General features: G+C 44.9%; 2 protein-coding genes across 5 annotated transcripts in view; one reads left to right on the plus strand and one right to left on the minus strand.

Annotated features, from left to right (window-relative positions):
- The window catches only part of EPG5 (ectopic P-granules 5 autophagy tethering factor), a 54,941-nt gene extending 39,255 nt beyond the window's left edge, over positions 1–15,686 (plus strand). For 2 of the 4 annotated variants that reach the window (XM_036403168.2, XM_036403169.2), the window contains exons 31-44: positions 70–283; positions 1,093–1,253; positions 1,370–1,577; positions 2,337–2,412; positions 3,244–3,347; positions 3,545–3,720; positions 4,193–4,378; positions 5,865–6,074; positions 6,230–6,374; positions 7,376–7,618; positions 9,346–9,565; positions 11,218–11,433; positions 12,540–12,654; positions 13,757–15,686. In XM_036403168.2, coding sequence (XP_036259061.1) covers positions 70–283; positions 1,093–1,253; positions 1,370–1,577; positions 2,337–2,412; positions 3,244–3,347; positions 3,545–3,720; positions 4,193–4,378; positions 5,865–6,074; positions 6,230–6,374; positions 7,376–7,618; positions 9,346–9,565; positions 11,218–11,433; positions 12,540–12,654; positions 13,757–13,939 — 2,457 coding nt within the window. In that variant the 3' untranslated portion in view covers positions 13,940–15,686. The remainder of the gene's footprint in view (positions 1–69; positions 284–1,092; positions 1,254–1,369; positions 1,578–2,336; positions 2,413–3,243; positions 3,348–3,544; positions 3,721–4,192; positions 4,379–5,864; positions 6,075–6,229; positions 6,375–7,375; positions 7,619–9,345; positions 9,566–11,217; positions 11,434–12,539; positions 12,655–13,756) is intronic. The other 2 variants (XM_036403170.2, XM_054517909.1) reach the window with 1 other exon arrangement.
- A 2,031-nt stretch (positions 15,687–17,717) lies between these two features.
- On the minus strand, positions 17,718–26,035 carry SIGLEC15 (sialic acid binding Ig like lectin 15). The gene is made up of 5 exons (XM_036403723.1): positions 25,984–26,035; positions 23,771–24,154; positions 20,377–20,736; positions 19,281–19,311; positions 17,718–17,790 (listed from the first exon to the last, which is right to left on the minus strand). Exons 1-5 carry the CDS (start codon positions 26,033–26,035, stop codon positions 17,718–17,720), a joined length of 900 nt encoding a protein of 299 aa, XP_036259616.1.
- Positions 26,036–26,960: the final 925 nt, after the last annotated feature.

A 26,960-nucleotide genomic window follows, 5' to 3' on the forward strand; every position in this document is an offset into this window, starting at 1 on the left:
TCCCTCCTCCCAAAGGTGTGGTGTCTGCTGAATGTCCTGCTCACAGACGCTGCCTGTGCTCTGTTGCAGTTCGACCTGACGCAGTGGTTGAGCGTGGCCAAGCCGCCTCTCGCGGAGCGCACCCAGCTCCTGGAGTCCATTCACCTGGCTCTCAATGCATGTGGCCTGGAACCTGAAGAAGATATTTTGATGCCATTTAATATCTTCTGCAAGCACTGGACTAACCTTCTCCAATATCAGTTCCCTGACCACTACAGTGATTTCTTAAGGTTGTTTGTGCAAAGTGAGTATCTGAGGTGATGCATCCTAAGCCTTTGTGCAGAACCTTTCTGGCTTAAAAATATGAACCCTGTGCAGTAGAGTTAAACTGCAGAATGATTTACACTTCCTTAGGTTTCTACCTTGGGTGTTTTTATGTGCCTTGCTATGTAATGTAGTTTTTTTTAGACATATTGTAGCTCTTCTGTGGGTCAAGGCATACACATCAGTGACAACAGATTTTCATCCCATGTAGCAACAGAAGGATGGAGGAGAGTCTTCTGTTAATGGACTATTAGTCCATGTTTAGCACCAATTAGGCCAATATTAGCACCTATTAATGATGGTTGTGCCATAGTCTGAAATGCAGAACCCTTGTTTTTGATTACCCTTCAATGTCAGGTGGAGAGCTGGAATTATGATAATGTGTAACTGATGCTGAAATCTGCTGAAAATGTCAGCAATGGCTGACATTTGATGCCACCCATATTCTTATGTGCCCCTCAAATGAGAACAAAAGTGCTTCTCTTTGTCAAACCATACCTGCTGAGGGAGTAGCTGTCTCGTAGTGGGTATTTGCAGCCAGGGATTTACCAAGTGCTTGGGAAGTTGTCTAAGAAGAGAAACATGTAGGTGCCAGAAGGAAATGTTGAGTTGATTACATTTGCAAAGTAGAGATGATCTCTCACTCTTAAACTTGGGGCTTTCAAACCCTCACTTTACTTAATTTTTCAAGAAGCAGGGAGCTCTAATTTCAACCTTGTCTGACTTGTTTGGAGAAAGGGACTAACATCTTTCTGGTTTTCACAAATGCATTCCCTTCTTTCTCCTAAGGCTCATCAGAGCAGCTTCTAAGCCCTGACTGTTGGAAGGCATCACTTCAGGCTTTGGGGTGTGATTCAGCAGTGGCTGAGCAGGGCAGTTTCAAGAAAAGTGATTCTGCTGAAGGTCCTGTGGTGAGGGATGCTGCAAAATCTCTGCTCTCCACAGAACAGGTGGGTGCCTCTTGGGTTGATTTATGTTTTTCAGGTGATACAGATGCCCTCCAGTGACAGATAACATTGCTGTGCAGCCTTTCTGCAGCTGATTCATAGCTTCCTTCTTTTTACAGGTCAGAGAGACAATAGAATGGCTTTCTACATCCTTCTGCAAACTCCGACTGGCCTCGGTGGACTTCAGGACTTTTGGCCTGTTTTCAAAATGGACTCCTTATGTGGCTGCAGTGAACACATTCCTGGAGTATCTCATTAAACGACTGATTGACAATGAAGTTGCTAATTTAGCCCAAGAGCCTGTTGGCAGTAGCAGAATTTTAGCAGGTAATGTGTCTTAAAATCAAATTACTTAAGAACAGACACCTGATTTCTCCAATTCCCTCTGTTAAGGGCCATTTAAATATACAGCAAAATCTTCTTACTTTGCATTTGTGCAATAGTGATAATATTAAAATACAGATGGGAAATGTTGCTGCTACTTCATGGCCATGTAGGGCTTTATGCTTTATAATCTGAGAGGAAGCTTTTTTAATATTTGAGCTTCCTTCAAGATTATTTTATGAGGCGATTGTACTTTCTTAAGAAAAATAGAGTCTTTTGCACTGAGCAGAGGTTTGGAAGGAGACACTATTGAATTTCATCATGCATGATTTAAATCTGGAAAAAGTCAGCCTTTACTTTTTTAAAAATTAATTTTAATTTAAATATTAATTAACACATTTTAATATGTGCGGGTTTAAAGCAAGAATGGTTATTGCCCCCACAATCTCTGGTGTGTTATTAAAAGTGTATTAATAAAACATCTTAACAATGCAAAATGCTTATGATGGTTGTTAAAACAGCCCTATTGTTAACTTAAGCTATTATTAAGCATATTGTATTTTAAATTTTTATTTGACCAGAAAGAACTGATTGAATGGTTGGACTCAATGATCTTAGAGATCTTTTCCAGTCTTGATTATTCTATAATTCTGTGAATGTTAGAATGAGAAACGGATATTATATCCACATTTAGAAAAGTGTAATATTTTCACTGGTTTTAATTTGAAGGAAAAAAAGCAACTTTGTTTTGTTTCTTTATAGCATTGCAGTCCTTGTACTCAGTCATTGCTGGACTCTTTAAACCATGGATACTGGTCCTGGAGAAAGAAGATGCAAGGTATATATTGCATTTTAAAATTAAATGAATTTTTGCTAAAGTAGAGGCTTTAGTCCTGTAAGAATGGCTTTCATTATTACCTGGTTTTCAATAATTTGTGACTGTCTTGCCTTCCATTTAAATAGCTCTCACTTTGTCATTTCCTTAATAATTACAGAACTATTTCATGACCTACATAAATTTTTCCAAGATTTAGATAAAATAATTATTTTAGATATGAGAAAGATCTTGTAATAATACAAGCAAGGCTTGATTATTTGAAGGGTTTCACTCAGTTTAAAAAACACTGAAACTTGAATTTCGGATTCAAGTTTTTTAACTTCCATAATATCTATAATACATGTTTAAAAGAAAACAAAAAAGCCAAACAAATACAACCCCAAATTCCAGTAGTATATAAAGAAATTTTAGGCTAAATGAATGCTGTGATGAATCTATTGCCCTGTGTACTTCTGTCTTCACATGAAAAGTTATTATGCTACGATACATTCAAATTTTGCTTTCTTTCAAAATTTAAAGCTTTTGGAGTTGTGAGTGTACCCTTCAGCACTGAAGGTAGAAGGTTGTTTGCAGTTGGTGAATAATTTTATTGAGAAACTCTGTTGTTTCAACTCTGTTATGAAATATCAAACAAGTAATTTATGCTTACTCAGTGGATCTTCAGTGGGATGGTGAACTATGCAGCTCTTCTAAGGAAGAAGAGAAGAGTCCCAAAAAGCTGAAACTGGAAGGACTGCTGATACCTATCCTTCACTGCTTTAGAGTATCTAAATTGCAAATATTTATGCTCAGGTAACTGAACACTGAAATTTGTGTTGTGCTTCTTTTCAGTAGCCAGCCCTGCTACCCTTGGCTGGAGAGTGACACTCCTGTAGCCTCCACTGTGGTCAGCCTGTTTGCAGATTGCATCAAGCTTTTGCATGAGAGCTTCAAAGGTGAGCATGAAATCCTAAGCCTCCCCACTTGTTGAGTTGGAGGAAAAAACCACTAAAGTTTAGTGTGCATTTTTCTCTTTGAGTGTGTTTTAGTGTAACTTACAAGTTTTTAATCTTCAAAAATAGACTTTTTGCTGCAATCAAGTTATATCTGAATTTTTTTCTGTTGTTAATTCAGCCATTTTCTTTGATTCTAGAAAAGCTGTTGCCAAGCCACCATGGGGCTCTCTGGTTACACCTAATGCATTACTGTGAGTGTTGCACAGCCCCCAAAATGCCAGAGTTTATTCTCTACGCTTTCCACACTGAGTTCAGAAGGCTTCCATGGAAGGAAATGCATCCAGACCAGATGCTTATGGAAGAGTTCTTTAAAGTGAGTTCGTGGCATCTGTTGAATTAAGTTCATAGTCAGTGCTGCCCTTGAAAATAGCTGGAGATTAGCAAGTAGGCTTTTAAAGTAAAGTTTGTTTTTAGCATTCATAGCTGCTCAATTTGTGGTGGATTTTTGTGAAGGAGTGCTTTTAAGTCTTAGACAAAGTTGTGGGGGCTGTACAGCTCCCTCTTTGTTGATCTGCTGAGTATCTCATTTATTGCATATGTATTTAATGTTTTTAGTTAGATTTAATATATTTTGCTATTGCCGTGTTGTTCTCACTTCAAGTCGTCTGAGACAAGGTAAAGCTGCAAGAGGGAGAAGGAAATGATGGAGAAAAGACATTTGTCTGCTCCTCTGCTGACCTAAAGTGCTGCTGTAGATTTACAGCTGGCTAAGGAACTGAAAAATATTAAAGGACTTAGTCTGACATTGTTTTATGCACATGTCTTTTTCCTTTTCTCCTTCCTAGATCGAAAGAGGCAGCCCCAAGAGTTGTTTCTTGTTCTTGGGTTATGTTTTATGTGAAGTAAACTGGGTCAGTGTGCTCTCTGATGCCTGGAATCCCAACCCTCACCCTCAGACTCACAGCATGATTGTCTGTTTGCTGTACATGATGGTCCTGCTGGCCAAGGAGGAACAGCTTATAGGTGAAGAGGTAATTTTTGTGACGGTTCATACCCATCTCTTAAAAGAAAAATAATCCTTTACTAGAAAGGACACGAGATCTTAGGAGTAAATCCACTTCATTGTTTCTGGAGGACTCTTCAGAGGGTCTTGATCATCCTAAAAAGTCCCATTTCACATCTGTCAGCTTTCTTCCACTTGCAGAATCTTCTGCTCTCCATTTCCTCTGAGGCATTACAAGATGCTGCACCAAGATGTCACTGGCTGCCTTTGACCATCGTTGTATTTCAGTTAGGAAAGTTACCAGCATTCTGTGCTTTGACCTGAATGTGTTTGCTTATCAGAAGCTTCTCAAGCTTCAGAAGATAGCTGTTTGCACACAGTGTGAGTCAGCCTCAGGAATTCCCTCCTTCCCTCCAGCAGTGTGTTAAACTGACCCACTGTCAGGAGGATTTTTGCCTCCCAGAGCACTCCTGTGACACCTTGATCTAAATCTCAGACTTTCTCAACCCTGTGTTCCAGGGCATGAGCAACCTGAGGAGTACTTGTTGTACCAGCGTCACATTCCTGTAGAAGTAGTATAATTTGGGTTGGTTCTGGATTGTCCCCACAATTTCAGCATTTGTTCATTCTAAAACCTGTAGAAACATAGAATAGGATATAGAATATCCTTAGCTGGAAGTAATCATTGAGTTCAACTCCTACCCCTGCACAGACCCCCAGCAATCCCACCCTGAGCATCCCTGGCAGTGCTGTCCAAAGGCTCCTGGAGCTCTGGCAGCCTCGGGGCTGTGCCCATTCCCTGGGGAGCCTGGGCAGTGCCAGCACCCTATGGGGAAGAGCCTTTTCCTGATACTCAGTCTAAACTTCTAACAAAGCTCTGTACCAGTTGGTGTTTCTCTGTGTCCAGGGGGCTCTTTTTCACTGCAGATGTTTAAGAATAGATGGGAGCTGCTCATAGACAGAGAGGCTTTTACATCTGCTGACTGGCACTGCCTGTGTGAGCTGTGGGGCTGCTGTGTTGTTCAGGGTGGTATTTATGAGAATAACAACATGAGGAGTTCCTAGGTTGGTGGATGACTCACTAAATGGAAAATGAGGGACACAGTTTCTCCTGTGAACTTGCATTAATGTATTTTCAAAAATAATATTTTAATGCCTCTTTTAAACATGTACTGAAGTGACTTTAACTTGAAGGGTCTCCATATATTTCTGGCTGTCTTTACATGTTTACATGTCAAATCCTAACATTTTTCACAGACTTTTGTTAGAGCTGCTGCAATAGTCTGAATACAGTTCTGCAAGTGCTGGAGATGAAGTACATGTGTTAGCTTACTGCTTGAATAAGGAATTGCTTTTCAGACAGACTCCTTAAGGTTATCTATTTCTGTGGGTTTTCAGCTCCATCTCCTTCAAATTCACTGAAGCCAGAACTGCCTTCCAATATTGAGTACTGTGAGTATGAATTGAAAACTGCAAGGAAGGTGAAGCTTAAACTGATGTCTTTAAATCTGCAGGAATCTCCACTCATAAATCTTCTTGGACAGACCAGCTCCCTTCCTTGGCAGCTTGTGGGCATTTCATCCTATGAAAGCATCATCAGCTACTGCAACAGTCACTACCCTCCCTCTGTTATCCTTGCTAAGGATGCTGGAGCTGAACTGATCGTGAAGCTCCTGAAAATCTCAGCAGGCTTTGGGGCATCTTCAGATAGTCACATCCACCTGGTGAGTTGAACTAGTTTTGAAGCATCTCCTTGCTATTCTTGGCTTTTGTAAAGTTATGTTTGTGTATATTACAGAATATTGAAAGAGTTCTAGGTGTGGTTTTTCTCTTTTTCAAAATTTTTTTGTCCCTAATTGATTTTAATTTTGCTTGACAGGATGCAACACTGAAGTGCCGAGTGTACATTCGCCAGGTGGTTCAGTTCCTCAGCACCTTAGAACAAAGTGGAAAGATAACCCTTGCAGTTTTGGAACAAGAAATGGCCAAGTTGCTAGATGATGTGGTCATCTTTAATCCCCCAGGTCTGTGTTGAGGAAATGGCAAACTACTTTAAGCTGTCAAAATCCTTTATTCCACGGAGTGGATTGATTAACGTGTTTGATGGTTTAATTATTTGCATTACTGTCACATCTCCCTTATGGGCAGCAGGGCATGGTACTTTGGTAACGTGTACATAGGTGGTATATTAGCACAAAGCAAAAATATCAATCTTGCCCTACAGAGCTGTCAGGACTGATAGAACCAACATTAAAAACAGGGGTTAAGTTTTGGAGTAAAACTGTCTGACATACAGGAGCTTGAACGATTCATTTCTTTGTCATCTGGCGGTTTGGGGTTTTTTCTAATTTTTATTTTACTTGTCATTTACCTCTTTTTTAAAGGGAAGAAGGGCACAAATCCATTCTCTTGGTCCTGAGGGATTAGGAGCAATGGGTACAAACTGAAATTGGGAAGATTATGTTAGGTATTAGGAAGAAATTCTTACTGTGAGGGTGGTGATACATTGGCACAGGCTGCCCAGGGAAGCTGGGGGTGCCCCAACCCTGGCAGTGCTTCAGGCCACACTGGGAAAGGCCTTGAGCAACCTGATCTAGTGGAAGTGTCCGTGCCTATGGCAGGGAACCTACATGGTATTTGAGGTCCCTTCCAACCCTTAATTTTCTGTGATTCTGTGACTCAAGAAATGGTTCCAAATTGTAAAACCAGGAAAACTTGACAGTGTTGAAGTAGAAGCAGTATACTGATGTACCACAGTGGTATAACATGTCCAGACATCCAGGATTGCGTGGTGAGATCATCTAGATCTCATTTTTAATACTAGTACCATCTTGGGGTTTCTCTGTCAATCTCTGCGTTCAGGTGAAATCCGTGTCTCACTGTACTCCCCAGAAATGGTTGTGAGGGGTCCTGTCTCTCCCTGCCCACGGGTGTGTAACGAGGAAGAGGCTTTTCCCAGTGGTAATTAACCCCAGTGGGTTCCGGTGTCTGTCACTGAAAGGGTTCTGTGGTTTCTGCCTGGCAGACATGGATCTGCAGACGCGCCACCTGGCCCTCAGCAGCCTGTTCACGGAGACGCTGATGATGCTGAACAACTCCAGCATCACCACGGCCGAGTCCTTGCGGGGGAGCCTGCGCCGCTGGATCGAGGGCAGGGTGCAGGGGCTGCTGGCCATGCCCCTCCTCACAGCTGCCTGCCACAGCCTGGCCTCCGTGCGCCACATGGCCGAGACCACCGAGGCCTGCATCACCTCCTACTTCAGCCACGGTAGGAGCCTGTCTCTGCCTCTGGGCGCTCTGGGATTGTGGGAAATGGAGCTGTGGAGAGTTCTCAGGGCCTGCTTCTGGCTGTGAGGGTGGTGATGCACTGGCACGGGTTGCCCAGGGAAGCTGGGGGTGCCTCAGTCCTGGCAGTGCTCCAGGGCACACTGGGTAAGGCCTTGAGCAGCCTGATCTAGTGGAAGTGTCCCTGCCTATGGCAGGGGGGGTGGAACCTAGATGGTATTTAAGGTCCCTTCCAACCCTGAATATTCTATGATTCTGTGACTCAGAAATGGCTCCAAATTGTAAAACCATTCTACTTCTTGAAGCAGAAGAGGTATACTGATGTACCACAGAAGGCCCACACAGTGTGCATCTGTATGCAAACCTTGAGATAAGATATGCTGACTTAGAAATGCCTTGGAATAGGACAGACATTGTTGAGAGAGAAATGGAGCTAGAAACAAGTTTCAAAGGATGGCCTTGCAAATAAGACTAGGTACTTGAAATGGAACTATGAAAGATGCATTGTAGTGGGACCCACAAGGGGTAGTTTTAGATGATTGGCTTTAAGGCATCTACAGTACGATATGGCAAAAGCTGAGAGGCCAAGAAACACTTACAGTGCATTGTAATTAGGAAATAGTTGGCTTCTGATTGTGATGGCATGAATTATAATAGCTGTACTGTCTCACCCTTCACATGAGACTGAAAATGGAATAAAAGTTTTTAAAATGCCTCTCAGTTGCCCCATCTCTGGGTCAGAAAAGGGCTTAATCTGACAGGGTATGCCACTGAGTACAAATTGTCTTGAACTGTGGACTGGTTTGGCTTGGAAGTGTCATTAAAGATCACCTGGTTCCAGCCCTTCTGCTTTGAAGAAATGGCTTCACACTGGGTAGATGGGGTATCATAGAGAAATTCTTCCCTTTCAGGGTGGGAAGGCTTTGGAACAGGTTTCCCAGAGCAGCTGTAGCTGTCCCTGGATCCCTGGAAGTGTCCAAGGCCAGGTTGGATGGGGCTTGTAGCAATCTGGGATAGTGGAAAGTGTCCCTTCCCATGGCAGGGGATGGTATAAGATGGTCTTCTATGTCCCTTCCAACCCAAACCATTCTGGGATTCTGTGACTGTGGTTTGGGTCTTACAGCTGCCCTAATTGTGTGTTTTATTAATATCCATACCCATCTCTGTGAAAACTGATTTGCTCTGTGTAGTGTTGCCATTTTTCCAGATAAAGTGGTTTTACAAAAAAATCACCCCAAGAGAACTGAAGACATTTTTCCTTCCTCATTTTCCCTTCTCTAGTGTTCTGTAAGCTAATTTAAGAAAAAAACCACTCTGGCTTGGTAAAAAAAGTGTAGGGTGCATGATTTTTTTTTTTTTTTCTTTCTTTCTTCTTTCTGTTTACATAATCCTTGTAGAACTACATTTTTATTTCTTTCACTGTGTGGAAGATTTCAGTACACCTGAGGGAAATACTTCTAATTCCATTGCTAAAATGTTCAAATTTTAGTCCTGGCTGAATGCTGGGAAAATATCTCACCTTGACCTCAAGGAGGTGCCCTATGATAGTGGAATCTTCTGTTCTCTCCATCAGAGTTGCATGGCATGCTGATTACCTTAAAAACAGCTTAACCAGCCCAGATTCTCTTAACTAGGAGTTCTGGTTTTTAGGTTTTACCAAGTGCTGCTTTCTCACATGCTTTCTGTTCTTTCCTTCTTCTTTCTTCAAAGATTCCCCTCACCACCAGGAGTTAGGCTGGGGCCCTATACTTGCTTCCCTCCAAGTTCCTGAGCTAACCATGGAAGAATTCCTGCAGGAGTGCCTGTCTTTAGGAAGTTACCTGACCCTCTACGTCTACCTGCTGCAATGCCTGAACACTGACCAAACCCTTACCAATGAAATGAAGATCCTGCTGACCATCAGCAAATGGCTGGAGCAAGTGTACCCCAGGTGTGAAACTTGGAGCTTCTGAATGGGCCTGGACTTTTGGATGATGATATTAATATTAATATTTATTATTAATAATGTTTATTATTATTATTATTAATGTTTATTATTATTATTATTATTATTATTATTATTATTATTATTATTATCATCATCATCATCATCATCATCATCATCATCATCATCATCATCATTATTATTATTTAGAGTAAAGTTTATTTAGGGCTGTAAAGCTTGTATTATTAGGTAGCCCTGGTTAATTAAGTTAATTGCAACAGAGTGCTGGATGAAATTGCCTGTCCTGCTCTATCTACTAATACAGGGTCTGTCTATCTGCAGTGGTTAAATGGAAGAAGGAATTTAATCCGCTAGAAAATTAGTGAGTTTCAGTCATTTTTCAGTCAGATTAGCTTGGTTTCAATGACGGCCTGGATTTGTGTTCTGTTAAAATGACTCAAAACAAACCCTGAATGACTGTGGGTTACACTTCCCAGTGTGTCCACAAGGTGGGATGAGTTATGTGCTGAATATTCAGTCTGGCACTATGAGAGACCTTGTGTTGAAAGCTGCTGGTTGGGGACTGAGCAGCAGCTCTGAACCAAACCTGGAGCATCTGATGGGATGCCCAGGGTTAGCAGCCTGTGCTGCTGCAAAACATCTTAGATAACTTTAATTTAGATTGTTACTGTTATTGGGTTCTGAGGGGAAAGGATGCATTGCTTTGGGGTCAAAATAAAAATATTTAATGCATGTAGCAATGGTAGTTAGAGTTGCTCCTGGTATTGCCAGGATTTAGTAAACCTGATTATTATTTTTCCATGTTAATGTTGATAATGTTCATATTTTCTTAAAAGAACAATTTGGAAAAATGTATGTTCCCACTGTTCTCTTCAAATTCAAAAAATACTTTCACTCTGGTAGGTGTTGTAGTAATTTCATTGCCAAGGTATGAAGGAGACAGCAAAGCCACCATGTAAAGCAGATTAAACCTTGCTCTAAACATCAGATCTGAGATTGCCTGTGATGGGAAACGACTGGGAGGAGGAATGTGAGGATAGTCTGATGCAGGAAACTCGTGATGGTGCTTTAGGTGGAAAATCTGAGCTTGTTAACTTAAACTGCCAACTGTTTGGGGAAAGATTAAAAATAGCATGGGGGAACTTCACTTTGGGCTTTACTCAACAAAAAGCTTCAATGTTTCCTTTTCTCAAGGATCATATTAAACATCTAAGTTGTTGTGGTAACAACATCCCGTGCTTCCTAAAGTGTTTTATTGGTAAGTAAAGAAAAGAACAAACGAGTGGAGATACATCTTCATTCCTTTTGTGCCAAGTCTTAGGCAAGTTTAAATCCACTTATGACTGCAGTATCATTTATTTTCAGTTGTAGGGCTTAAAAGGAAGCACTGTTCTTTGTCCAGTTACAGGCCCTTAAAACCTGCTAGCTGGTGGATCAAATCCATAACAGTAGCAGTCACAGCAGTGCAATAACTGGTGGGATAGTACAGTTATGCTATCCTCATGTGATAAAATTAGCTGCTGTTAATTAACAAGCTTCACAGACCTAATGGGGAGGGGAATAAACTTCTTGACCTATGCGCTGACTCTTAAATTTTTATTTTCTCTTATTTTTTTTTCTTTAAATTTTACCTAAAGCTCAGCAAAGGAAGAGGCAAAGCTGTTTCTCTGGTGGCACAAAGCCATGCAGTTATCCTTGGTGCAGCTGGAGCAGGATGACCCCGTTCTGATTGAATCTGTCGTCCGGATCCTGCTGTCCATCCAGGCCCGGCAGAGCCAGCTGGCTGAAGAGAGACTCACTTCTGGAATACTTGGTGCTATTGGGCTGGGCAGGAGGTCTCCTTTGTCACCCAGGTGAGGGCTGGAGCTGTGGGGAATTAATTGGTTTGAGTGATGGTATTTAAAAACCTGGGTGCAGCATGCCCAGTCTGGGTCCAGCGCAGTGTTAAAAGGTGATCAGAACCCACATTGCCCCCAGATCTGTAATGTTCTTTGGGCCTGTCACAGAAATAGCACAGTGGGTGTGTTAATCAGCTTAAGAAGCAAGTATGAACCTCTGCAAAGGTTCTGGTGGAAAAGGAAAGAAAATGCAGTTCTGAATCTGACTTAATGTCCCCCTTAAGCAAAGTTTGTAGGCACTGTTGGTCAGAGGAAGGTACTTCCACCTGGTCTTTAGAAAACTATTTCACTTGACTTCCCAAAATGTTGTATAAAAACAGACACATTAGAATTTCTGTCCTAATCTAGAGGTATTGGAAATGTTAAGTGATGCACAAAGGAGCATTGTGATTCACTCTACCTTCTAAACAGAGACACCAAGTTTGGTTGTTAGGTGTCAAAATCAAGTTCACTCGGGAAAGAATACTGAGGAAAAACCCCATAAATGTTTGTAGAACAGCAACTCAACTCTGCACCTAAACATAACTTCATGTTTTTAAAGACCTTCTGGGATGCATTGCTGTTCAAATTGCCCTGAATTCTTGGTGTCATTCAACTCATCCCTTGATTTATTTGGGTGATAGTAATGTTTTACATTCTGTCACCTGAGGAGTATTTCAGCTAGGCTTGAAACAGATGCAGGATTTCCTATAGAGGTATTACATTATCTTCTAGTATGTGTTGTGTCCTATTGTGTGTATACCCAGAGAATACCTAGTATCCCCTTCCACCCCTGGAAGTGTCCCAGGCCACATTGGATGGGGCTTGGAGCAGCCTGGTCTTGTGGAAGGTGTCCCTGCCATGGCAGGGGGTGGAACAAGGTGAGCTTTAAGGTCCTTTCCGACCCAAACCATTCTGGGGTTCTTTGACACTGAAGCGGTTTCTGATGCGTTGGAATAGATCCTCTCAAGCCTTTACTTTGTTCCTCATACGAGAGATGCCTCGTGGGTAGCTCTTACCATGTGCCTGCTGTTGAGACTTGCAGATCTGGTGTCACCCTGCCCCTCGGTCTCTCCGTGCAGGTTCCGCGTGGTTGCCCGCAGTTTGTCCGCCTTCCTCCTGGCGCAGATCCCTGCGGAGAGCCAGGTGCGCCTCAAGGCCGGCTCGGAGCCCAGGCTGTCCCAGAAGGCTCAGCAGGTGAGGTGTGCCCATCTCTGGCTGCTTGGCATGCCCTGTCTGCATGCTCGTTTAGCTTTTGGGGTGAGCTTTGTAAGAGTCACAAGTATTTGTGACTCTTACCCAAGAGTCGCAGTATTTCTAAGTATTTCTTCAAGGTAAATCCTGCTCTCACTTTGCTGCTAAACTTTGGCAGCAGGACTGTGTGTTTGACTCTGTCCTAAAGGTGATCCTGGTAAAACTTTATACAGTGTTCTGTGTTAATATGAAGAATTCATTCTTTTTCAAAAATTCATTTTTGAATCTTACACGTTTAAAAGGGGCAGATGAACTCACGTCTGTAAAGCCCGACTCAGAAAGTTTGGAGTGTAGCAGGTAGAAGGAATTTAAAACAAACAGGAAAAAACAGTGCTGCTAGTGATTTGCACTGCTTTTCAGTGATAAAGCAGGGCTACACTCATGCTGACATTTGTTTATGTGAGGTCAGGGCTTAAAAGGCCTGTGACAAATAAACATTCCCCCTTTAGCATGTGCACTGACCATGGTGTTCTTTCAGTAAGCACTTGAGAAGAGGAAGGAGGAGTTGGTTAGAAACCAAAGTAAAGTAGCTTGGTACAGCTTGTTTCTCTAAGAAAAGAACAAAACTTGGTCAGAAATATTTTCTACAGCTGCCCTTGCTAGTCCTGCCAACATACGATTTTTAATGTGACAGTTAATATTTAACTTTAATACTATAAATAGGAGCAAAACAATACTTCCATGAAAGTCAGTATATTCGTAAGAACAACCTAAAGTGAAGATTTAAGTGTGTTGCAGCATGTAGTTTGACATAATTTCTGTGAAACCGTTCTTGAGTTCATGAAATAGATATTTGACAATATTTGGGTTACAGAATCCTAGGAAGCAATAATAGGGCAGTTTTTGTGTTGAACGTGGGGAGAGAACAGCTTGAAAAATGAAAGTTGACATGAAACACTGTTAGGAGATGACAGTTTGCAACTGTTTTGTTCTGAGTACTCTATGTTCTGTAGTAGGTGAGGATCCTTTAGGGGAATTGTGCACACGGTGTTGTGTTATGGACCAAAATACACAAAACTAACAGAATTTTCCCTTTTCCCTGTAGGCACTGAGTGCTCTAGAAGCCATGTCATCCAACAAACAATACATGGATTACCAGGAGCAGCTCTCCCAGGCCTCTGTGTTCATCAAGCACCCTGAGCACTGCCTTCAGGATGGCAATAACCTCCTGTCCCTCCTGGTGAACACGCTGTACCCAGAAGTGCATTTTTTGGACAGCATTCGGTAGCAGCGCTGGGTGGGCAGTGGCTCTGGTTTACAGTGTCCTTATTGCACAAATGATTTTTACCTTCAGAGTTCCACTTTAATTAAGTCAGACCTGCGAATAAGAACAACTACACAATGACAATTTTCTCCACTTCAAGGTTTTCTTGCTTTCTGTTTGAGTTTTAGGCCTGTGGAATTGCTTAATGGTTTGCATTTTGGCGGGGGGGCTTTGGTTTTATTTTTATTTTTTTTGACTGAAAGCACTTGAATATCTTCTGTGTGTGGTGCCCTCTGGAGAGAAGGGTGCCTGGGGATAGGTGTACAAATCACTAGTCAGCACAGCTCACTGTAGTGTCTGAAGTTTTTGCTTGGTGCCTTTTTTTATTTTCCAGTGTGTCATCATTCAGGCCAGTTCAAATGTGAGTGGAGGGTTGTGTGTAAAAGAGGTTTGACTTTCTTAACCAGGATCCCTCTGAGTCTTACCTGATGTGTCTAGCGATTTTTGTGAAATCCCTGTATTTGAAAGGATGGTATTTTAAGTCTTGACTTTTTTGCTATCCCACAGAAATCTGTAGTTTAGAGGCATGCCTACAATCTTTACCCACTCCTGTAAATATCAGCACAAATGGGAACTAAGAACATTGTTTTTTCCTGTTTTCTAAACATTGTGTGTCTGCATCTGTATTGATTGATTAAATGCAAGTAACTTCTAGCCAAGTTCAAGGGGATTTAAATCCAGAGACATATTTTCTGGATCTCCAGTGTCTGAGAGGGGAACAGTCAGTTACGATCATGTTAAATAGGATTCCTTAATTCCTTAGTCTGGTTGTTTAGGAAATGTTCAACCACCACCACCACTTAAGCTTATTTTCTTCTGCCTGGCTGGACATGACATAACGGGATTTTAGATGACACTGTGAATAGGCATTTTTGTTGTATTAAATTTGGTGATCACTTGTTAAAATTCTGTTGCCAAAGCATGAACCATGAGCCTGTAAATCTGTTGTTTCAGCTGAATGATCACTGGTTTTGTTGCCTTGTCTGATCACAGGATGCACTTTTGTTTAGGAAAAGCAGAAGGCAAATTTTTCCTGGTGCTTGTTTGATGTCCCTTTAATCACTGGTGTGTTTGAGCTGGCCCAAGGTCCTGCAGTCCCAGTCCCTACAGCTCTGTGAAGGAACTGATCACTTTTTCTCCTCCATTAATTGTGCCTTTGTGTTTTTGACATGGTTGCACGTTAAAACATGAGTTCTGGTCAATAGGGGATAGAAATGTGCTACCTACTGGTCAATGATGCTTTGAGCTGTTGCTCTTAAACCGTGGTTCTGGTGCTAGAGGACAGATCACCTTTTCCTTCTTGGCAGGTTCTGCTAATTATGCCAGCTGGGTCCTTAGATCACCATCATTTTAATGTGGTCTTAGAGTTCTTTGCTCTATCTGCGAGCCTATAAATAAATATATATATGTACATCCCTCTGTATAGTAACCAGATACCAATGCAGCATGGTTTTTAACAGACTCTTTTGGAAAATTCATGTCTGGAGGAATACATTCTGCTGCTTTCCCCCCCAAAGACTTAAAAGCACTGGGTTTATTAGGTTAAATGTTATTGATCAGTTGCCTATAAATGTGAAGAAGTCAGAAGTACGTGTTTGACATGCACTTTCAAAATGAGGAATTGTCTCAGCTGTTGAGTTTTTACAAATGTTGTATTTATAACATGCTCTGTCTGCAAAGACCATGCAAAATAAAAATGGAAAATCAAGCAGTTGGTGGCAGACACTGTGATGTTTTCAGCCTGGTAGAAGGATCCACATCAGACACCACATCGTTGCTGTATGTGCCCCCTGCAGACCAATCTTCTGGCAGTGGCTGAAGCCTGAACCTGTATTGCACTTCTCTGTGCACATGTGAACTCCACAGCGTGGGGCCTTATTTTCCAAGTGGTGCACAGCAGATGGAGTTTTTATTCCTTCTAGTTTTACTGGAAGGGCTTTGGCATTCCCTGCATTTCCCAGATGAGTTCAATACCAGAAGCATCCTGGTGGGTGCACTGCTGTGTTTTGTGCCTCCAGTTCATACGGGTTTGAGTGGGTGTTTGATTCTCCCATGAGGACCAGGGGGAACCAGTTGGTTTTGGGACACGAGGTCTGATGCTTCTATTTGGACCCAAACTACTTGAGTTAAAGAAGTAATTTTTTGGAGAAAAATTCAGAAAGCCAAGCCTAAATCCCATGCACAAGGAGAAGTGAGTTCTCATTACTACATGTCTGTAAATCATAAGGGCTCAGAAATCCAATTCAGTTTGTTCAACTGATATCTCTGAGGTATCTTTCCTCTGTGACACCTGTGAATCTGAGCTTACAGGTCTGTGACTACACTGTCTGCTGTAACTTCCCTTCTCTTTGCATCTCTTCTTATTTTTTATTAAATCTGGTTTTGTCACTGCTGGAATTTTAAGCAGGGATTTAAAAGATCAGGTTCAAATATATCCTCCCATTTATTTTTTCTTTCCCCCTTATCATTCTGGCCAAGTAATTTAAAATTCTGCTTTGCTTTCCCGGTGCAGATCTTATGAAGAGGTGAACTTTAAAATAATGGTTCCCAGCCTGGGGTCGAGTTTGCAAGCTTGATGGTATTTCAGTAGCAGTTTGGTGGTTGTTACCAGGAGCAGGATTGTCTGGGGAACAGTGTTGGAGCTGCTGCACTGGGATGGTTGCACAGAGCATCAAATCCAGCAGTGTAAATGTGAAAGTGAGTTCAAGCCACCTGCTCTTTCTTAATTCTTTCTCCTCCTCCTCATCTAAGCCAGCCTGTTGCTGTCTCCAGCCCTGTCCTGGGCCTCTGCCTGCCTCTCCAGGACTCCAGGTTGACCCATGTTGCCCTATACCATAAGCTGGATCTGTTCACCTGATTTTGGAGGAGGTTCACAGTTGGGTAAGAGATTTGTCTGTGGTTGGCCTTTGTGACTTCGTGGCCTTTGGGACTTTGCAGCAGTGACTTAATCTCAGAAGAGAGGGATTTAAGAAATGAGTAGTCAGACCGTAAAGAAACTCCTTTGTGTAACACAGGGATGGAAATGGTTTTGAAACATTTTTTTAGCTATTAAGAAAGAAACAACAGCCCAACAATTTTGTGTATTGTAACATTTATCACAAAGCTCTGAGTTTCAGGAGCTGAAGCAGAGTTAGAACACAGACTAGTTTAGACTTCTCATATCCTGCTTTCAGCTCTACCAGTTTTTGGAAAACATCTTTTTGCTTGGAGTCCTCTTTAAAGTTAAAGTTTCCTTTTAAACTCTAAAATAAACTCTTCTGGGCATTTAGGAATAATAGTAACAATAATTTTTTTAAAAAAGGAACAAGCCCCATCAGAAATTCCAGTAGTGTTTTGCCACAGCAAGGATTTCCATCATGTCAGTAGCCCACTTGGATGTGGTTGGAGAAGTGGAGTGGTGAAAATGCTTTTCAGAGCAATGTTTGGAAAATACCAAAGCAAAAAGCTCTGAGGCAATTTTATACTATTGTATACTATTGCCTGCTTGCTTAAATATTTGATAGGGGCTAAAAACACAGCTAAGTTACAATTGATCACTTTGTGCCCTTCCAGCTCCATCACTCTTCTCTTTTCCCCATAAAGGCTGCCGTCACTTGTGAGGAGAAGCAGGGCTGGAGCTCACGGCATGGTGGAAGGGACCTTAGAGATGATGGAGTTCCATCCTCCCCGAGGCTGGTGTGATCCCCTGTGCCTCAGCCAAGGCTGGCTCTGTGCTCCCTGGGGCAGGGCATCCGTGGCTGCCTCAGCTGCGCCGGGGCCGGCTCTGGCTGTGCCTGTGCTCGCAGTTCTCGTAGGTGCACTCCGGCTGCTGGGGCCTGGCAGGGGGACAGGTGGGAAAGGTGAGGGCGTTCCAGGCTGCTCTGGGATTTGCCAGTGGCTCCAGTGGAAGCGTCTGTGACACTCCGAGACAGAGCCTCTTCCACTTGACAGTAGTCTCAGCTGCAACTGCTGTTTTACACCTTAAAGCTTTTACATCTTAAAGCATGCAGAGCAATCTCCTGCACCTTTAGCATCCACTGTCTGGGCCACTGTCCTGCCCAGAACCTCGTGAGGTTGTGACAAACCAACCTGCACCAAGGGAAATATTAGGAAAAGGTTTTTACAGAAAGAATATGATAAAGTTCTGGAATGGTCTGCCCGGGGCAGTGGTGGAGTCACCATCCCTGGATGTGTTTAAAAACGGACTGGATGGGACACTTGGTACGCTGGTTTAGTTGAGGTGTTAGGGCATGGGTTGGACTGGATGATCTTTAAGGTCTCTTCCAACCCAGTGATTCTGTGATTCTGTGAACTCTGGGAAACCTCTCCTGAGCAGGATCTTCTCATGTAAGTGTTTGGCTTTAAGCCTTCCTATCTGTGTAGGTTTCTATCCAAATATAACCAAGGGTACGATGTGGTTTAGACCTTGATAAATCAGCAAAACTGATTTTTAGTAAGAAATTAGAGATTTGAATGTAGGATTAAATTCCTTGTTTCTTTAGCTGTGCCCTGTACATTTGACTGTCCCCCATCCCTTTCCCTTGGGTGGATAATCCATTGTTGGTTTAATGTGGCATCACAGAACCATGGAAGGGTTTGGGTTGGGAGGAATCTTAAAGCTCATCCAGTGCCACCCCCTGCCATGGGGTAGAATGCCACCTTCCACTGTCCCAGGCTGCTCCAAGCCCCATCCAGCCTGGCCTGGGACACTGCCAGGGATCCAGGGGCAGCCACAGCTGCTCTGGGCACCCTGGGCCAGGGCTTGCCCACCCTCCCAGCCAGCAATTCCTAATTGCCAAGAGCCCAAAATCTGTGCCTGCCCTCTGGCAGTGGGAGCCATTGCCTGGGTGCTGTCCCTGCAGGCCTTGTCCCCAGTCCCTGGGCAGCTCTGCTGGAGCCCCTGGAGGCCCTGGCAGGGGCTCTGAGGTGTCCCTGGAGCTTCTCTTGTGCAGGTGATCATCCCCAGCCCTGCTGTCTGCAGCCTTCCAGCCGTGCTCTGGGCCTATGGCATATCTAAACTTCTGTCAGCCCTTTGCTGGTGCAGCAGCCTCGTGCTCTGGTCTCTCAAATTGCTGCCCAGTCCCTTCTCCTCGCTCCACCAGGGTTTCCTCTCAGCTGTGCCCAAGCCAGAACTCCTGGGGGCAGTGTCCAGCCCTTGCTCCCTCACCCTGGCTCACCTGGCCATCAGCTCAACCCTCTCCTTGCCCCAGCAGCCTGCTCTGAGGCCAGGAAATTGCTACCAAGACTAAGGACACACTGCATTTCTCACCTGGGCCATCCTCACTCTCCTGCAGGATAACACGAGTAGAAGGCAAGACATCCTTACCTGGCCAGGCTGGGTGGAGCAGAGGGGGGACCTGTGAAGTGGAAATGATGATGTGGGTTAGCCATGAGGTCAGAGTGGGCTGGGGGAGCCAGGAGTGCCCTAGAGCTGCTGGGAAGCTGCACTGGAGGGTGGTTGTGACACTACAGTGAATGGGAAGAAGCCCTGATGTTTGGCATGTGGTCCTCTCCATGTGCTTGGGAATTAGGCACCGGAATGTAAGGAGCAAAGCATTTTTGGTTGGTCTGACAACTTCTACTGTTCAAGACAAGTGGTGGCTTCCATGAATGTCAGACTCTCCCTACCATGAGTCACAGTGATGTGACATCTCATTCTTCTCAGTCCCCTTCTGTGCATGCCACCACTCAGCAGCACTGGAGGGCTGGGGACCAGCTGGGGACCTCCTGGCTGCTTGGGATGTGGTATCCCTCAGCCCATGGGTTTTCCCAAAACCCTCTAATTCCCATCTCCTGTGAGCTGGGCACTCCCTGCTCGCACAGCCTGGAAGGTGGGGTTTTACAAATGCTGGAGAAGTACTGGCTGCTGAGGCCCTTGGGGACTGACAGGGGCGGTCTCTAAAATGAGGATGTCCATCCCAGAAGATTAAACATGTGTGGGATGCAGCAAAGGTAAATCCTGGCTGTGGGCTACAGGGGAAGAGATAGTAATTAGCCTGCTTCAAGGGAAAAAAAAAATAAAAAATCAGGTTATGTAGGCAGTGGTCTCTCCACTGATTTCCCCTCAGCTGGTTTATTAACATTTCTTCTTGGGCACTAAGGGAAATTCCTGCTCCCTCTGAATTTCCAAAGGAAATTTCCAAATTTCCTCTCTCAGCAGGCCGTGACCAGCCAGCCAAGAGCTCTTGGCTCTTCTTGGTTTTCCTGCTAGAACCGTCCTTCTCCTAGGGCAGAAAATCATGAAATCATTAACACTCCCTCCCCTCAAAAAACCCCAGTCCTTGTTTATCGACAGTTCTGCTGTCTCTAAAGCCTGCCTTTTGTAGCTTTCCCAAAACCCTCCAATTTTACAAATCCCCACACCTCCTGCCTGGTTTGTCTGCGCATCCCTCCCTGGGATGGAGGCGCGTCAGGACACTGACCTTCTCTGGAGAAAGCAGCGAAGCTCAGGATCACCAGCAGAATGACCACCTTGATTGCCAGCGGGACGAAGATGAGGATGAGGAAGGAGGAGCTGTCGGAGGCCCTGAATTTGTAGAAGTAGACGGCCCCCTCTGCCCGGCCGTGGCTGTTGACGGCGGTGCAGGTGTATTTCCCGTCGTGCGTCAGGGAGCGCAGCTCCTTGGTGACGCGGTGGCTGGAGCTGCTGCTGGAGCTCAGGTTGCTGTAGGGGGGTCCTGTCCAGGTCAGGGCAGGCGCTGGCTCCCCCTCGGCCGTGCAGCGAGCCTGGAAGGTGTGATCCCTGCTGGAGCTGACCGTGATGTTAATGATCCTGGGGGCGGCTGTGGGAATGGCAATGGGGGAGGGAATGTGAGTCAGGCTGCAAAGGCAGATCTGGTGTAAAACAGCTGCAATCAAGATTTGGTCTTGGTGGAGCCTCAGCGTTGTTCGGTCAGGGTAAAGATGGGTAATGGTGGGTGAGAGCTGGACCTGCCCCAGCCTGAACCCCCCTGCCCTGGGCTGAGCCCCCAGCGTGGGCAGCAGGGCAGGGGGGATCCTGCCCCTGTGCCCCTGGGCTCAGGTGAGAGCCCACCTGCAGAGCTGCCCCAGCCCTGGCTCCAGCAGCACAAGGAGCTGGAGCTGCTGCAGCCAGTGCAGAGGAGGCCACGGAGCTGCTGCCAGGGCTGGAGCCCCTCTGCTCTGGAGCCAGACTGGCACAGCTGGGGCTGTTGAGCAGCACAAGAGAAGGCTCCAGGGACACCTCAGAGCCCCTGCCAGGGCCTCCAGGGGATCCAAGCAAAATGGGGATAAATTTTTTAGCAGGACTTTTTGTGACAGGACAAAGGTTGTTTTGAAGCTAAAAGAGTAGAGATTTAGATTTGATGAAAGGAGGAATTTTTTTGAAAAGAGGGTTGCCCAGAGCAGCTGTGGCTGTCCCTGGATCCCTGGAAGTCTCCAAGGCCAGGCTGGACAGGCTTTGGAGCAGCATCATCTAGTGAAAGGGGAGTTGGACAAGATGAGCTTTAAAGGTTCTCTTCAACAGAAACTATGTAATGACTCTCTGGATGTTGGGATCAGCCCTCTCCTTCCTTGTTTTTCTTGGCACTATCTTCTAGATTTCCTCACCCAGCCTGTGTTGGATAGAGGGGCAAAAGGGTTCCCCCAGCAAAGCCTGGATGCAAGGATGTGTGCTCTGTTTGTTCTATCCCAGCAATGGCTCACACATTTTCCTGAACTTTGCCCAAATTCAGCTGCTGTGCCCTTCCTTGTTGGCAGAAGGCAGAGAAGTGCCACTCACCATTGTAGGCACAGGTGCAGCTGGTGACATTTCTGCACTTGGCTGCACCTCCACGAGGTCCAGGACATGTCACGCACAGTGTTCAGCACAAGCATTTTGTGGCTGTTCCTTTGATCTCTGACCTCCAGAGTGCACGTGAGGCCTTTGCTCAGTGCCTGAGACTTGCCAGATTTGGCAGGTTAGTTATAGGGGAAATATCTGCTTCTGGTCACAACCTATTTTTGATTACCTTTGTTTCAGCCCCAGAGTTACCAGGTCACTTTCAGGTAGGACATTAGGAGAAATTTCTTCACAGAAAGGGTGACTAGATATTGGAAGGGGCTGCCCAGGGAAATGGTGGAGCCCTTATCCTTGGAAGTGTTCAAAAAGGTGTTATGGAAAGCAAAGGGCACTAAATAAATGTCCTCACAGAGAAAGAGCAGAAATTATTTTTTTTTTGACTAGACAACAAAAACAGAGTTTGCAACCACCTACTACAAGTTGTCCTCTTTGTGCACATAAGTGCAAGAGTAATCTGAGTCTGTGTGTCATGGTTCTGTGTGTTTTGGTGTTTAAATTAACCTTTCAAGCACTAATTAACCCCTCCCAATCGCAGTGTCAGGGCCCATTCCCAAGCAGGGTACTGTATCTCTGTGTGTTATCATTCCTCTGGTGTTAAAATCCAGGCAGCCCCTGAGAGACAGGTCTTGCTGCCATCCTGCCCTGGTCCTGCTGTGTGTGGGTGTCAGGAGCTGGTGCAACTGAAGGAGAGGCTCAGCTGTGCAGAACTTCTCGGGAAACAGCCAAGCTCATCCTCAGGTCCCATCTGGACACCCACACTGCACAGCAGGCATAAGCAGTTTCCCTCTCAAAACCAAAATCATCCAACCTCAATGGCCTGGGTAAGATCTGAGTCTGCTTCTGAGGCCTCCTGTGTCTCCTAGCTCCCCCTTGATCTGTGAGCTTGCCCTGGAAAGTGGGATTAGCATTTGACATTTGTTGCTCTGAGCTGGTTTTCCAGGAAAAAAAAAACGTTTCCAGGTTTGTGTTTCGTGCTCCAGAGGATTTTGGATTTATTGGCACCTGGGCACCAGGTATCTTGTCTTTCCAATCCCTGTTACCACCTGGGCCCTGTAGTGCTAACACCTGTGAACTTGTGCTCAGCACCTGGGCTGTCCAGTTCAGGGTCTGATGGAGTTTTAACAAGATGTCTTTAACCCCAGTTTAGCTAACCCCAGTTTGCCTCTGCTGCCTGCCCTGATCCTGTGCTGCAGGGATAAGGTGGGATGCACAACTTTTGGTGGGCTCTCACCCCAGCTGCCTGAGCCTCAACATTTCCTTACCAGTTTTGTTCCTATTCCCTTCCCTGCATTTTGCTCACTGTCTTGTGTTGGAAGACTGAGGAGGACAATGAATTTTCCCTGTTATAATGGAGAAAGAAAACTCAACCCTTTAGAAAACCAAAACTGAGGAGGACAATGAATTTTCCCTCTTGTAACGGAGAAAGAAAATTCAGCCCTTTGGAAAACCAAGACTGAGGACAATGAATTTGGCCTGTTGTAACAGAGAAAGAAAATTCAGCCCTTTGGAAAACCAAGACTGAGGACAATGAATTTGGCCTGTTGTAACAGAGAAAGAAAATTCAGCCCTTTGGAAAACCAAAACTAAGGAGGACAATGAAATTGGCTTGTTACAATGGAGAAAGAAAACCCATCCCTTTGGAAAACCAAGACTGAGGAGGACAATGAATTTTCCCTGTTATAATGGAGAAAGAAAACCCATCCCTTTGGAAAACCAAGACTGAGGAGGACAATGAATTTTCCCTGCTATAATGGAGAAAAAAAACCTCAACCCTTTGGAAAACCAAAACTGAGGAGGACAATGAATTTTCCCCCCCTGCAATGGAGAAAGAAAACCCAATGCTTTGGCAAACCAAGGCTGAGGAGGACAATGAATTTTCCCTGTTATAATGGAGAAAGAAAACCCAGCCTTTGGAAAACCACCTCAGGTAAACTTGTGCTGCCATTTGTCATTTCCCACACCCTGTGGCTCTTCCCTCGACGGTGTCTTTGCCTCCTGTGCCTCTCAGGCCCTCTTACCAATCACGTGCAGCCTGATGCCATTCCTGCTCTCGTACTTGTCCTGGCTGTCTCCAGCCAGCTCCACCCGGCAGAAGTACCTCTCGCTGTCGCTCCAGGTCAGGTTGTCCACCCTGATGGACAGGTCCTTGTGCCGGGGGTTGCCCAGCAGCTTGTACTTGTTCTTGTGGCTGATGGCAGTCCTGCAGAGCTCGCTGCTGCTCTGGCTCACACACTTGAAGATCACCGTGCCGTTGTAAGGCTCCTTGATCCTCCAGATGGCCGTGAGCGCCCGGTCAAATGTTTTGTAGGGGTGTGTGAAGGTGCAGGGCAGGATAACCATCTTCCCAAGCTCTCCAGTGACGTCAGATGGGACATGGACAGACCAGCCATTGCACTGCACACCTGGAGGGATCATGGAATTGCACAATGGTTGGCTGGAAGGGGCCTTAAAATTCATTTCATTCCACCACCAGGGACAATTTCCACTAGCTCAGGTTGCTCCAGGCCCCATCCAGCCTGGCCTTGGACACTTCCAAGGATCCAGAGGCAGTCACAGCTTCTTTGGGCAACCTGTGCCTGGGCCTTACCACCCTCACAGCCAAGAATGTCTTCCTAATATCTAATCTAAATCTCCCCTCTTTCAGTTTAATATATAGACATGTCTGCCTACCCACTGTTCCGCTGCTATTAACAGCTGTAGCAGCAGACTGTGGCTTCAGAAACACATCTGTGCCTCCTGTCTCATGAAACTCCATTAGATCAGGGGCTCTCAGTAGCTGAGAATACCTGTAAAATGTAAATGTAAGTATTTCCACCCATCCCTGGTCTCGTTGGCTTCACCATATGGGCATTCAGCTGTTGGATTACTCCTGTAGACTCAAAGATCAGATTTGGTTTTTGTTCCTCTATCTGTGGCCCATAACACTTGACAAACACCTGCGTGGCAGTGCAGCTTGTATTCACCTATTGTGTGTTACACAATGGACAAAGGCCATCCCAGAGCCAGTTCCCTGCTCAGATATTTACACAGAGTCAGCTCCAAGCCAGTATTTTGATTACTGAGATCTGGAGTCGTGCTGCCCTGTCATACACAACAATGGTATGAGCACCTTTTCCAGCCCAGGTAATCTAATAAACAATGCTGCAGCACTGCAGGAGCTTCATGAAGCTCATGGGGTTTGAGCACAAAGATCTGGCACTGAAAACAGTAATTGCTATTGCTTTCTAGCTTATTTGCTCTTGTTTTAGTTATTTTGCAGCATGTCACTGTAACCTTTACTTTAGGAGAACTGTAGATTGTGTGCTTTTGAGTATGACTTGCTTCTCTCCGCTACCCCTTTGATTAGCTTTTTTTTTTGTTTTCAATCTTAAGCAAAGAACACTTTTTTTTTTCCTAGCACATAATCCTCCCTTGCCTTCCAGATGAAAAATAATGTTAAAAATAAGTGCTTTTAATGTTAGCATCTCCGCCCATTTCCATGGAAACACAGTTTGCCTAGTTATGAGTGGAGGGAGCTGTCAACTTTCCCTGTATAATTTACCCTTGACTCTAAAACCTCAGCGTGGCAGGTCTTTCACATTCCTTTTGTTAATATCCAGCCTCCATTTGCTAATGGAACTGAAGCTCTCACAAGGAAGAGAGAGGCAAACAGCTTGCACACCTTGCAGAAAGTAGCTTCCAAAAGGAGTTGTCAGGTCAGTGTTGCTGCTGGTGGTCAGTGGGAAAGGTCATGAGGACAGCAGCAAGAGCTGGGGACCAGCTCACAGCTACCCTTGCCCTGGCCAAATGCTGTTTGGCAGTGAAGCTAAGCAAATCCTATGGAGTTTAATGGAATTTAAGCACATATTTGAAGTAATGCGATCAACGGAACTTAAGTGCTCAGTGGAACTAGAAAACATTGTGTCTGTTGCATAATAACTTCTAAGGAATATGAAGCGGGGATGAAAATGCTGCATCCACCTGACAAAGATGGGGAAAAGTCAGACGGACTTCCTGCTCATGTTAGGAAAACAGAAAAATGCAAAAAAAACCCCACAAACTGAGGGCCCCTCTGAACTGCTAAGCCTGAGTCTTCACACTGTTGTCACATGCACTTGGAATGTCAGGATAATTTTAAGCAACATGATGGAGAGTGCAGTTTCTGTAGAGTTTGCTGTAGCAGGCAAACTTGGGCTGGGGTGAGAGGAGGAGCTGTGAGCAGACAGGGGCTGGGAGCAGGCTCAGGACTCACCCTTCCTGGAGATGCGGAGGAGGCACAGGAGAACCAAGCTGAGCTCTCTCATGCTGCTCGATGTCCTCCCCTGAGGGGCATCAGCACAGCAGAGCCATCTCCTCACATCTGAGCTGCTGGCCCTGCAGTGACAAAAGGTTTTTCCAGGGGGTTGGAGAAGTTGTGGTTTTCTTCTCCCCGGAGGGAATGAGTTGTTTAGCTGAACCAGCTCTGGGCTCAGGTATTAATAGTTCTGCGGTCAGTCATATGAAAATTACACCAGAAGGAATCACACTGTTAACCACTTTCCAGCTAAAGGGAGGGAATTGCAGACTGGAATTGCAAACATCCATGTGTGTGATGGGGCAAGAGGGGATGGCTTTTGCTACCCACTTACCAGCCTAGAGGAAATCCTTGCAATCAGCCTGAGGTTGTGACAAGCAAGGCTCTTACTGTCTTGTCTTCCTTCTCCTGTACCTGGAGCCTTCAAACCAACTGTGCTTTACCCCTTGTCATCCCTAGGTATAGGAAAAAACCCCAAACCACTCTTCTTTTGAAGAAGAAGTGTGTCTATTCCGAGGTTCACTGGTGGATGAGTGGTTTGGTGTCCCCTGGCACCCTGCTCTGTCCACTCTCACATGACCCCGATGAGTGATGACTCATTCCCTCCTCAGAAATAAGATGAATTTCAGTTTTTTGCCCAGCACCTTTGTGCAAATGCTTGCTGCTTTCCTTCTGATTTAGTTTTAGCAAATTAACTGTGCAGTTTGCTCATCTGCAGAGCCTGTGGGGAGCTGATCGTCTTTTCCCCTTGCCATCTCCCTTATGGCAATCTTGTGCTAAGTTTAACAACCCTGGGGTGTGAATTCCCTGTCTGGGTTCACCTTGAGGTTTGCTGCCTTTGCTTCAGGCCACAGGTGTGTGCCTGAACGATCTCACCTTGTCCAGGGTGCTGCTCTAGGATGGTGACAGGGACAGAGCACCCGCAGGACTCACTT

This window comes from Molothrus ater, chromosome Z, assembly GCF_012460135.2.
Source record: "Molothrus ater isolate BHLD 08-10-18 breed brown headed cowbird chromosome Z, BPBGC_Mater_1.1, whole genome shotgun sequence".
NCBI classification, from domain to species: domain Eukaryota; kingdom Metazoa; phylum Chordata; class Aves; order Passeriformes; family Icteridae; genus Molothrus; species Molothrus ater.

Excerpts from the sequence above, each read along its gene's own strand:
- SIGLEC15 (XM_036403723.1), bottom strand. The coding sequence starts at position 26,035 with ATGAGAGAGCTCAGCTTGGTTCTCCTGTGCCTCCTCCGCATCTCCAGG. Across the intron at positions 20,737-23,770 it reads CATCAGGCTGCACGTGATTG|CCGCCCCCAGGATCATTAAC; the intron begins GTAAGAGGGCCT and ends CCATTCCCACAG. Across the intron at positions 19,312-20,376 it reads CGCTGCTTTCTCCAGAGAAG|GTCCCCCCTCTGCTCCACCC; the intron begins GTCAGTGTCCTG and ends TCCACTTCACAG.